The sequence below is a fragment of the Nansenia antarctica genome (genome assembly GCF_963989245.1).
Source record: "Nansenia antarctica genome assembly, chromosome: 16".
Taxonomy (NCBI): domain Eukaryota; kingdom Metazoa; phylum Chordata; class Actinopteri; order Argentiniformes; family Microstomatidae; genus Nansenia; species Nansenia antarctica.
The window spans coordinates 27,048,225-27,060,724 of record NC_137686.1 but is presented as its reverse complement, the minus strand read 5'-3'; the positions used below and the strand labels follow the sequence as shown (position 1 = coordinate 27,060,724).

The 12,500-nt window shown below is 47.9% G+C and overlaps 2 protein-coding genes across 2 annotated transcripts in view; both read left to right on the top strand.

Moving 5' to 3' along the window:
* Positions 1-195, top strand: part of sugp1 (SURP and G patch domain containing 1) — a 16,894-nt gene extending 16,699 nt beyond the window's left edge. Inside the window, exon 14 of the mRNA XM_080546501.1 lies at positions 1-195. This exon is cut by the window's left edge and continues 464 nt beyond it. The gene's annotated coding sequence lies outside the window, so the exon portion shown is untranslated.
* A 4,399-nt stretch (positions 196-4,594) lies between these two features.
* Positions 4,595-12,500, top strand: part of stk11 (serine/threonine kinase 11) — a gene marked incomplete at its 5' end in the record, with an annotated part of 28,593 nt that continues 20,687 nt past the window's right edge. Inside the window, one exon of the mRNA XM_080546504.1 lies at positions 4,595-4,878. Coding sequence (XP_080402630.1) covers positions 4,595-4,878 — 284 coding nt within the window. The remainder of the gene's footprint in view (positions 4,879-12,500) is intronic.

Here is a 12,500-nt window from a genome sequence, read left to right as displayed (position 1 = left end):
TTGAAAACTCAGTGGCAGTATTCTTAACCAAAAGACACATCAGTTCAGTTGACTTTGTGAACGGTCTGCTTGCCTTTGTTGCTAGTTCTCACTGTACACAATTATGTAATGGTCGTTTTATCACCATTCCTATGTATAACAGAGTTTTCAGCATTCTTTCTATGTCATAAACGCAAGCGATGAATGTAATATGCTTCCCAGTGTGTAAACAATAAATATGTCCATTGTGAAATTGTTTAGTCGAGAGAATTGTTTGTTTCTATGGACTGGCATCCGTGAAGAAGAAAAAAATGTCAGTCAAGATCAAACTTACATGTCCCTGTGTACATTGAATGAAACAATGTAGACCTTTGTTAGAAATAGAAACGACTGCCTATATATTATCTGCATTATCTGCAGGGCTGCTATATATACTGCTTATGTTTTATCAGTAGAAATGTCCTTCTTACACTCAGCAAACAGCATGGCAAGAAAGGACCGTGTGTGTGTAGTGTGTGTGTGTGTGTGTGTGTGTGTGTGGTGGCAATTAGTAGTTGTTGAAACACCCTCCTGTATTGCAGAGTTCATAGCCTCCTCTTCAGAGTTACCTAAGGTTCTCCTCAATAACCTGAAACTGCGTACGTACCCCCACATGTACAGCCACCTGGGACAGGGCTGTATCCTGACCCCCAACATCTAACACTCCCTACCGTCAGCCAGCCAGCCACTAATGAGCCGGGTAACAGATCTGTGAAATCGGACCTTCAGTTTGCCATTCCCAGGGGGTTTAACGGCGGTTAAATATAACCCGAATTGCACAGCTAAGCGAAAGAGACCCCCGTACACGTAGCGTCAGCCAACGTCAGTTGATCAGTGTCGGCCCCTGGGAACACTGGAAGCGGGATACTCTGTCAGTGGTTGGTAGGCTGGTTGGTAGGCAGGTCAACATCCCTTACTGCACTCCTGTGACCTGACATGGGGTTAAGTGTGAAGGATGGCATCAACAGCAAAATAAAGTGCCAGTGTGAGTGTGGATGTATTGATTCTCAGAACCTTTTTTTCTTGTCCTGTTCTGTTCGCTAAGCTCTAATTTCCCACTACTTGACATTCAACTGCAGTCAACGAGGACTCACATGTAATGCATTACTGTTACAAACTAACTGTTACTGTATAGACCTTGATTCTGTACCAATAACTCAATAACTAGTAGTCCTGATTCCCCTTTTTTTTGTCATGATGCCATTACATTATACATTATTATTATATATATGTGCCATTTTTATAATCATATTAATATTAATAATAATATTTTTCATAATTTGTCATTAAATTATAGGCTAATTTTACCTATATTTATTTGTAGTGCTCTCTAATTAATTATTCACAACATTCACGTTAAGTTAACTGCTGAAATACATTCCCTGTGAACAACGTTGCGACTCGAGTGTGAAATACAACACAAGGGGCTGCGTTCGTACAGTCGCTCTGAGCGCGCCGGGGCAACACGCTTGGTCCGACGTCATAAAGGGAGCGAGTCGTTTGATTGGACGAGAGGCGTTCCGTGAGGTGCTGATCCGATTTCCATTGCGCATTAACGAACGCAGCCCCAATGTTGACGCATTAACGTGAGAGGAGGTTGGCTCTCTCACAGAGGGGGGAGGTAAACAAGATGGCGGCAACCTGATAGCCAGCAGCTGAATCAAGAACAGCAAACCTCTGTTATTTACGCACAAACGGAAAAAACTAAAACTACTAAAATCATTTTAGGACTTAAATGATTGACAGGAGACCTGCAGCCGTGGCGACCTTCTGAATGACCGTTGCGTTGCTAAGGTGAGGGCCGTTGGTTGCCACGGTAACTTGACCGTTAAAGTCGCGAGCTTCTCTGGCTGTGACACACTGCGATCTGTTAGTTAGCCGCCTAGCTGCTAACAAGCTCAGCCCAGTCAGGCTGTTATTGGCACCGGAGATACGAGCCAGTCTGTCGGCAATTTAACAGTTCGTGATGTTAGAATTATACGGTTCTATCTCCATTTTTGTCAAAATTGAGTTGTTTTTTTTTACATAATCTGATCCATTAGGTGTTTATTAATGCCTGTGTGGTGTTATTTTTATAATGTTGACATTTTTGAGTTAGTAATTCATAAAATACAAAGGTTCCATCTCACAAAACATAATGGAATGTAAAAACTTTGACGCTCAATATCTCTGAACTGCCCTAAACGGAGACAGAACCTTATCATTCTAAACGGAGATAGAACCTTCTCATTCTAAACGGCGATAGAACCTTATCATTCTAAACGGAGATAGAACCTTCTCATTCTAAACGGAGATAGAACCTTATCATTCTAAACGGAGATAGAACCTTCTCATTCTAAACGGCGATAGAACCTTATCATTCTAAACGGAGATAGAACCTTCTCATTCTAAACGGCGATAGAACCTTATCATTCTAAACGGAGATAGAACCTTATCATTCTAAGCTCATGAGTTTAGACAGCTAAACTAGGCAGCTACTTTGCCAAGATTTAGCACAGACATAGTATTTAGTATGCCAACGTCAACCGTATATCAGTGCGTTCATTTAGCTTGAGCTTGTCTGGAAATGTAATTGGGAAAGTGTCTTAGTGTTAGGGTTATGTAGTGTTACGAGTTGTTTTGGTAGTTTTTTTTTTTTTTTTTTTTTTTTACCTATTGAGCCTGCACTGTTTTATGTATTCTATTGAATGTTTTCTGTTTTCTGTATTGAATGTTTTCTGCCCTAACTGAGCTGTTTGACAACAAAATTTCCCCATTGGGGACAATAAAGGTTTTCAATCAATCAATCAAAGCATTCTTAAGGCTGCGTTCACTCGTGGAACGCCCTCTCGTCCAATCAAATGACTCGGTCCCTTTAACTACGTTGAACCCAGTGTGGCGCTCCGGCGCTCTCGGAGCGACTTTACGAACGCAGCCCGGCTAGTTTAGCCGGCGGAGGTGATTTCCCCTGCCCAGCTGCTGTGGCTGGCTAGTTAGATAGTTATTTGGTATGAAACATCACCAACAACCGTAACAAACAGTAATATACCAAAAGCTATTTCGCTATCAAGCCAATTGTGGGCTGCGTTCGTAAATTCGCTCTGAGAGCCCCGGGGCGCACACTGGGTTCAACGTCATAAAAGGGAGCAAGTCGTTTGATTGGACAAGAGGGAATTCCATGAGTGCTGATCGAATCTACGAACGCAGCCTTAGCATAACGAGTACAGTTTGTAAGGTTTTGTTGCATAACCGTTGCCAGATTAGAAATGTAATTTCCACTGCACATTATGAATCATGCCATGGTTGCTGTCTGACACATGTCATTAATGTCGGTGTGGTTCTTGACCCTAGGTATTGTGGAACAGAATCCTGGTTGGCAACTTTGAAGACGACCGCCTGTCTGTCACCCTAAAGAGCCGACCGAACTCCGGGATCCAGAGAGAGGTTCTAGCCGTACCAAAGACTGAACGGGACTTTAATTCTGTACTACTGTATGTTGCCGTGTGGTGTATCGTATCTGGACATCTAGCTCCCTACACAAATGTCCTGAAGTAGAGACCGACTGTGCATCACATCACAGCGAGGACCTTTACGACAGACAATGCCAACCCTGCGCTTGGCTTCCGACCAGGCCTGGTTACGTCTCCCTCTCTCTTATCAGATCACAGATGGAGGCGACATGGGCTTAAGCAGAGGACTGTAATCTCTTTCTCTAAAGGGAACATCCCTCTCTCTCTCTCTCTCTCTCTCTCTCTCTCTCTCTCTCTCTCTCTCTCTCTCTCTCTCTCTCTCTCTCTCTCTCTCTCTCTCTCTCTCTCTCTCTCTCCTCAACACTGCACCTGTCTCTCTCTCTCTCCTCAACACTGCACCTGTCTCTCGCCCACACAAAGTTACAAAAACAGCCCCAGAAAGAACAGCCTGAACTCTGACCGGAAATTACTGACTCTGTCAGCGCTGTTGTTGTCTGGGCTTCTCGGCTTACAACCTACCGACCGACGACGACCTATGCGGAAACCGTTACCAGCGAGCCCCCTCATCATCACAAACTGGTGAAAACCACCCCGATGTTTACAACAGACGCACTGTATCCCGACGTCAACAATCCCCCACCCCCCTCATCTCAACAACGCCCCAGGCCGATGTGTCAAGGCCTTGTTTCACTCCCCCAGCCCCCCACCCACCCCCAACCCCTTTCCTTTCCTACAACCCTTAGTGTTTTCTAATTGAACTACATCCCTCCCTCCCTCCCTAACCCTCCCGTACGCACAACCGCCGAGAGGAGAAGGTCGTCGCTCAGGGTGGAGGAAGTTGCCCGTAGACACAGGTCCAGGATCAGCTTCACCGCCTCCCCCACCACCCACCCCCAAACCCCTAAGGAGGAGGGGGGGAGAACGCTAAACTGACCATAGATCAGTGTCTAGAGGCAACTTCACCCCCCCTCCGCGCATCCGTCGACGACGACGACGAACTCAGGGGAGTCCCTCCCCTTCCTGTTAGTAGAGCGGTCGCGTTGATTAGCGACCGTAATACCTGACAATAGTGCAATAGGCCCCGCCCCGCCCCTCGCCTTGTGAGAGGGCTCCAGGGTCGACCAATCATGAGCCTCGGGGAGCTCCAGCACCTGGACTACCTGACGGAGAACGAGCTGATGGGCATGGACACGTTCATCCACCGCATCGACTCCACGGAGGTGATCTACCAGCCGCGCAGGAAGCGCGCCAAGCTGATAGGGAAGTACCTGATGGGGGACCTGCTGGGGGAGGGCTCCTACGGCAAGGTGAAGGAGATGCTGGACTCTGACACGCTCTGCCGCCGCGCCGTCAAGATCCTGAAGAAGAAGAAGCTGAGGAGGATCCCCAACGGGGAGGCCAACGTCAAGAAGTGAGTAAGAGAGGAGGACGAGATCAACCAGACCGGGATGGGATGGGGTGTTAGGGACTCTCTCTCTCTGTCTTTGTTTCTCTCTCTCTCTTTCACTGTCTCTTTCACTCTCTCTCTCTCTTTGTTTCTCTCTTTCTCTCTCTCTCTCTCTCTCTTTCTTTCTCTCTTTCTCACTCTCTTTCTCTCTGTTTCTCTCAGTCTCTCATTGTCTCTTTCACTCTCTCTTTCTCACTTTCTCTCACTGTCTCTTTCTCTCTGTTTCTCTCTCTCTCGCACTCTCTCTTTCTCTTTCTCTCTTTGTTTCTCACTCTTCCTCTCTGTTTCTCACTCTCTATTTCTCTCTTTCTCTCTCTCACTGTCTCTCACTCTCTCTCTGCGGGGCAACTGTGTCTCAGGAGGTAGAGTCGGCATCTAATGATCGCAAGGTTGGCAGATCGGTGGTTCGAGCCCCGGCTGGCCACATGTAGAAGTGTCCTTGGGCAAGACACTAAACCCCAAATTGCTCCCAATGAGCGGGCCGCCGTCTTGCATGGTAGCTTGGCGCCATTGGTGTGTGAATGGGTGAATGAGAGGCCGTTGTAAAGCGCTTTGGAATAAGGCTATATAAGTGCAGTCCATTCTCTATCTCACTGTCTCTCTCACTATCTATCTTTTGGTTTCTGTCTCTCTCACTGTCTCTCTCTCTCTCTCTCTCAATCACCGGTTCTTTCTCTCTCTCTCTCTCTCTCTCTCTCTCTCTCTCTCTCTCTCTCTCTCTCTCTCATGTCTTGCCCTTCCCTCCGTGGTCTCTCTGTTATTCGGTCAGGCCCTGTCAAGCCCCAGGGCTCAGTTCAGACCCATCGTCACGGAGACAGAGATGGTCGCCTCGGATTAGAGGCTGCGAGATCGTGTCTCTCTGAAGTGAAGTGTCGTCTCTATGAATATCGCTAAGGATGATACCCCCCCCCCCAGGGCTATCTACGGCCTTCAGCGGTGGTGAACTGGTCTTCTGCCTCCTCACGGCTGATCCTCGTCCCTCTGTTTAAAGTGCAGAACAACACTGCTCATGTTTGCATGTCCCTCTCTCCCCTATTCAAATACTACCCGGGCTCTCCTCCTCCTCCTCTCCTTCTCCTTCTCTCTCTGTCTCTCTCTCTCTTTCTTTCTCTGTCTCTCTCTCTCTCTCTCTCTGTGTCTGTACTTTCTCTGTCTCTCTCTCTCTCTCTCTCTTTTTTCCTTTCTCTGTTTCTCTCTTTCTTTCTCTCTGTGTCTGTACTTTCTCTGTCTCTCTCTCTCTCTCTCTCTCTCTGTGTCTACTCTGTACGGTCTCTCTCTCTCCTCTCTCTCTGTCTCTCTCTCTGTGTCTGTACTTTCTCTGTCTCTCTCTCTCTCTGTGTCTGTACTCTCTCTCTCTGTCTCCCTCTGTCTCTCCTTCTGTCTCTCTCTGTGTCTGTACTCTCTCTCTCCTCTCTCTCTCTCTCTCTCCCTCTCTCTCTCTCTGTCTCTGTCTCTCTCTCTCCTCTCTCTCTCTCTCTCTCCCTCTCTCTCTCTCTGTCTCTCTCTCTCCCTCTCTCTCTCTCTCTCTACTCTCCCTCCCTCCCTCTCCTCTCCCCTCCTCTCTCTCGCTCCCTCCCTCCCTGGTCATGCCGTCCATCACAGTAGTTGATTAATAGGCTCTAAACGTCCTGTCTTCTGCCATGATGAAAGTATGGTTACCTTCTCCTATTAACTAAACTAGCTTCCTCGCATCGCCCGTCTCCCGTTTCACCGCCCATCGACCCAAACTCAATCTGCTTATACCTTACGTGCTGGTTATTTGACGTTGACGTCGTTTTCTGTCTTGCATCAGGCAATAACATTACTGCTAGTGTGTGTGTGTGTGTGTGTGTGTGTGTGTGTCTCTCTCTCTCTCTCTCTCTCTCTCTCTCTCTCTCTAACTCTCCCTGTCTCTCTCCCTCTCTCTCTCTCTCTCTCTCTTTCTTTCTCTCTCTCTCTGTCTCTCTCTTTCTCTCTGTCTCCCTCTCTCTCTAACCCTCTCTCTCTCTCTCCCCTCCTTTCCTCCCTCCCTCCCTCTCTGTCGCTAATGATATCTGACATTATTTTCCCATCGCTGCCTATTCTCTCTCTCTCTCTCTCTCCCTTCATCCCCCCCCCTCCCTTCATCCCCCCGTTCACAGCAGCAGCAGCAGCGGCAGAGGTTTTAATCACACAACAGAGTTTATTAAATATTATTCAATATTCTCCAGTGATCCGCCGCGGGCCGACAGCGCTAAATATAGAGGAGGGACCGGGGGCGGAGGGAAGTAGTTCACACCGAGGAGAGGGGACGGATGTTTAGAGACGTGGGAAACACATTTATTTATTTTTTTAGGTCACTTTCAGGTTTCTCAGGAGACCTGTTCTTCTGAGAACTGCGTACGTACGTATCACCTTTACGGAGATTCTGAGAGGCTGTTTCGCCGTTTTAAAAGAAGACGCACGTACGCGTTTCGGTCACGTCGGTGTCTAGGTGCTCAGGGTCGGGGGTTAGACTGTTTTAAGACGGCGCTTCGACCAAGTCCAATCTGTTTAATAATAATAATAATAATAATAATAACCTTTATTTGTATAGCACTTTTCCTGCAAACGTTGCATCTCAAAGTGCTTTAACAAAATAACGAAATAATCTAAGAGTTACTATAAGATTTAAACAAGTAAATACATAAATACTTTTCTTTTGTAGGCTACATGTGGTACACAGAGAAAGCCAGCGTCAGAAGACCTGAGAGCTCTATTGGGCTGATATGCTACCAAAAAGGTCTGAACATATTCTGGTGCTGTGCTAGTGAGAGCTTTATAAAGAAGCAGAAGGATCTATTCTGAACTTAACAGGAAGCCAGTGTAGAGTCTCTAAAATAGGAGTTATATGAGCTCTTCTTCTGCTTGTTTTGGTTAAAACTCTCGCTGCTGCATTTTTGGACTAATTGCAGCTGGCCAATAGCTTTCTTCGGAAGACCAGAAAGGAGACCGTTAGTCACCAATAGTCCAAACGGGTAATAACAAAAGCATGCATTAACACTTCTGCAATCAGCTTGCCGGGGAGAAAATGTCTCTAGCATTCTAGAGTACCAAGGGTCACTTTATACACCCAAAAAGCCAAACACGATGATGCTTCAAAGTACAAAATCTTGCAGGCAATGGTCGGTAAATGCCACATAATAAAACACTTTTTACGTGGCGCATAAAAACCACTTGAGTGTTTTTCCGGAATTTTCTTTGACAGTTGGGGAGTTAATGGACAACGCCTCCTGAAAGATGACAGCCCGTCGGAGCGAACGTTTCTCATGAGTCACTTTTGTTGTCGGTGTGTGATGTGTTGTGATGTCAGCCTGTGCGTTGGCGGTCCGTCTCTCTGTGTTTTGGTTTGGTTGGTGGGTCTGACGCGTCTGTGTAAAGCCCTGAGCCCTGTGTACCAGTGTGTGAGAGCCAGCCATCCCCGGCCTTATAAGGCCTGGCCATGGATGACATAGTTGTGTGTCTGTCTGCCTGTCTCTCTCTCTGTGTCTCTATCTCTCTCTCGCTCTCTATCTCTGTGTCTCTATCTCTCTCTCGCTCTCTATCTCTCTCTATCTCTCTCTCTGTCTCGCTCCCTCTATCTTTCTCTCTTTGTGTGTCTATCTCTCTGTCTCTGTCTCTCTCTCTTTCTCTCTCGGAGTCTGTCTCTATGTCTATCTCTCTCTCTCTGTGTCTCTGTATGTCTCTCTATCTCTCTCTGTCTGTCTCTCTATCTATCTCTCTCTCTCTGTGTCTCTCTCTCTATCTCTCTCTGTCACTGTCTCTATCTCTCTCTGTCTCCCTGTGTGTGTATCTCTCTATCTCTATCTATCTCTCTCTGTCTGTCTCTGTCTCTCTCCATCACTCTCTCACTCTCTCTCCGTCTCTCTCTAGCTCTCTATCTCTGTCTCTCTCTAGCTCTCTATCTCTGTCTCTCTCTCTGTCATTCTCGGTCTCTCTCTCTCTCTGTGTCTCTATATCTCTCTCTCTCTGTCTATCGCTCTCTCTCTCTGTCTATCGCTCTCTCTCTCTGTCTCTCGCTCTCTCTCTCTCTCTCTGTCTCTCTCTCTCTCTCTCTCTCTCTGTGTGTCTCTATCTCTCTCTCTCTCTCTGTCTGTCTCTCTCTCTCTGTCTCTCTCTCTCTATCTATCCCTCTCTCTCTCTCTCTCTGTCTCTCTCTCTCTCTCTCTGTGTGTCTCTATCTCTCTCTCTCTCTCTCTGTCTCTCTCTCTCTCTGTCTCTCATTCAGAACAGCCATCGCTTGGCATTCCGCTGTGCCAAACACTTCCTGCTTTCAGGGGGTTGCCATGGGGATGGGCGTACATACTCGCCCCCCGGCCCCCCGGCATTGCACAACGCCCCCCCCCCCCCCCCCGTCGCCCGGGCAATTCCTACGGAATGCCGAGCCCCGGTTTGGAATGCCAGATAGACAGACTACCCACAACCCACTGGGGCGAGAGCAGGGGGGGGCGGGTTGGACACAGGGAGGTGTGTCACGTACGTGGGTGTGTGTGTGTGTCAGACGTGTGTTTGATGTCTCCATTTGGTTGAACGAGACCAAGGAAGCCTAGTGTTTGAGGCTGGTTTCACAGACAAGGCTTTTGCTTTTTAAAAAAAGCATCTTCAATGGAGGTTTTAAATTGAAAGTGTGATTTTTTTTGTCCATTATATTGCAGTGTTTCCCTTAGTTTCGCTGCCTTGGGGGGGTGAAGATTGTATCAAAGTATTGTAATAAGAATGGAGGATGGAGCGGTTGGTTTTGAATCGGCGTAGAAGTGTCAAGAGTCAAACACGTTGCACAGAATTGCACAGGTTTCCCCCCCCCCCACTCTCTCCACTGCAGAGAGCAGGCTAGAGTTAGACTCTGCAGCGGACACAGAGAGCAGGTTAGACACACCTTTTCACAACCGGCAAAGAACCGTTCCAGTTCGCGTTCGCGGACCAAGTCTGGAACCGGCTGGCGCGTTCAGACCGAAAGGCAATTGGTTCGGAGACTGAAAAGTTGGTTCGCAGCGGGAACCAGAAAATAGTGGTTCTCAAGCAGGAACCAAAACGTAGAACAGTCAAGTGGGTGATATTGTCATATTCTAGGCTGCAAAGACCAGCAAGAAGGAAGGCGACAGAATGTAATCTAATCTAAATCTAATCATTTGTGATCAAAACAGATTTTAGGTTAGACTGTGCAGAGGACACAGAGAGCAGGTTAGAGAGTCTTCTGGGGCGGCTGTGGCGCAGGAGGTAGAGCCGCCGTCTAATGATCGCAAGGTTGGCAGATCGGCGGTTCGAGCCCCAGCTGGCCACATGTCGAAGTGTCCTTGGGCAAGACACTAAACCCCAGAATTGCTCCCAGTGAGCGGGCCGGCCTGCGCCTTGCATGGTAGCTTGCCGCCGTCGGTGTGTGAGAATGTGTGTGTGAATGAGAGGCCGTTGTAAAGCGCTTTGGATAAAGGCGCTATAGAAGTGCAGTCCGTTTACCGTTTATTTACCATCTGCAGCGGACACAGAGAGACAGAGAGCAGGTTAGAGTCAGACTGCAGCGAACACAGAGAGCTTTAGACACTGTAGAAAAAGCTGACACTCAGATTTCTGGCTTTTCCTAGAGAAAGAAAAAAAACTCTGCTGCTCCTGTTGAAATTGAATGCAGCAGCAGTAGAGGCTATAGGCGTTTGCCCTTTGTAAAGGATAGATGCATTCTGCAACCAAGGTCCATCTGGACTTTGTGTCTCTCTGTTGTATAGATGTGATTAGCACTTCACACACACACACACACACACACACACACACACGCTGTTCTGATGCCGTACGGAGATGTGAACCCATTATGACACGCCTGCTAGATTCTCCAAAGTGCATCGGTATTAAAACTTGTTTTTTTGTGTGTGTTCATCCATGCAACGTGTGTGTGTGTGAGAGAGAGAGAGAGAGAGAGAGAGAGAGAGGGAGAGGGAGAGGGAGAGAGTGTGTGTGTGTGTGTGTGTGAGTGTGTTTGTGTGCGTGCGTGCGTGCGTGTGAGTGTGTGTGAGAGAGAGAGAGAGTGTGTGAGTGTGTGTGTTTGTGAGAGTGTGTGTGTGTGCGTGCGTGTGCGAGTGTATGAGAGAGTGTGCGAGTGTGCGTGCGCGAGTGTGTGTGTGCGTGCGTGTGTGTGTGTGTGTGTTCGGGGCGGGTCTGTCCTGTCCTCACGGCGTCTTTATCTGTGCGGTGATGCAGCAGAAGTATTCGTAGGCGTGTGTGTGTGTGTGTGTGTGTGTGTGTGTGCTCTCCCGTGTCGGTCCCCACCACCAGCAGCAGCAGCGATGGCGTAACGTTTGTTGTTGTGTTCAAGACCAGAGGAGCCGAGACGTCAGGCCCGTTAGCTGCAGGCAGGAGAGGAGAGACAGAGGAGGAGAGGCACAGCAGAGTGATTGTGTTGAGAGGAAGCAGGAGAGAGGAGAGAAAGGACTAGAAGACGTTAACACTAGAACACCCGCGCCTTTTTAAATAAAATTAAGAAGTGGGATTCCCAAATCATGCAGATGCTTCATTTTGTAGCCAATCAGAGTGTTGTTGCTAGGTAGAATACTACTTAAAACACTTGGCACTCTTTGGCAGTTGGTGAGTTAACACTAGAACAACAGTGCCTTTTTAAAAGATAATAATAATGATGCTTCATTCATTGTAGCCAATCACTGTCTTGTTGCTAGGTAAAATACCACTTAAAACACCTGGCACTGATTGGTGGTGAATGTTCCGGAACGTTCTCTTTGGCAGTTGGTGAGTTAACACTAGCCTTTAAAAAATAAATAAATAAATATGTCGGATTCCCAAATAATAACGATGCTTCATTTTGTAGCCAATCACTGTCTTGTTGCTAGGCAGAATACCACTTAAAACAGTTGACAACTCTAGATGGTGAATGTTCCGGAACGTTCTCTTTTTCACTCTGTGAAAGAAAGTGAAACCCCCCCCTTTCTCCCCCCTCATCTTTTCAACCACAGTTCCGTTCTCAGAAGCCTGGTAATTGGTTCTCACTAGAACAGAACAGACCCTTATCCGCTAACCAAAGGTGTCTCGCCACGGGGGGCGGCTGTGTCTCAGGAGGTAGAGCCGCCGTCTAATGATCGCAAGGTCAGCAGCTCGGCGGTTCGAGCCCCGGCTGGCCACATGTCGAGGGAAGTGTCCTTGGGCAAGACACCGACCGAACCCCAAATTGCTCCCAGTGAGCGGGCTGGCTGGCGCCTTGCATGGTAGCTTGGCCGCCATTGGTGTGTGAATGTGTGTGTGAATGGGTGAATGAGAGGCCGTTGTAAAGCAATTTGGAATAAGGAGCTATGTCTGTCAGTCTGTTTACCATTTACATTACAAGGCGCACTCTAGGCACAATTCTACACAGACGCAGGCTGGGGGGGCGTAGAAGAATCAGGGTGTAGTCACCACCAGGCCTTGGTGTAACCGTCTTCTTAGTCACGTGGGCGTCACGAGGCGTGTACTACAGACTGTGGTGTCTGTGTGTGTCTGTGTGTGGCTGTGTGTGTGGCTGTGTGTGTGGCTGTGTGTCTGTGTGTGTGGCTCGTAGTCGTAGCTCGCTCGCTAGCTAGAATTGATTAGCGCTGGCGTCCTGGAGGAGCCGTTTC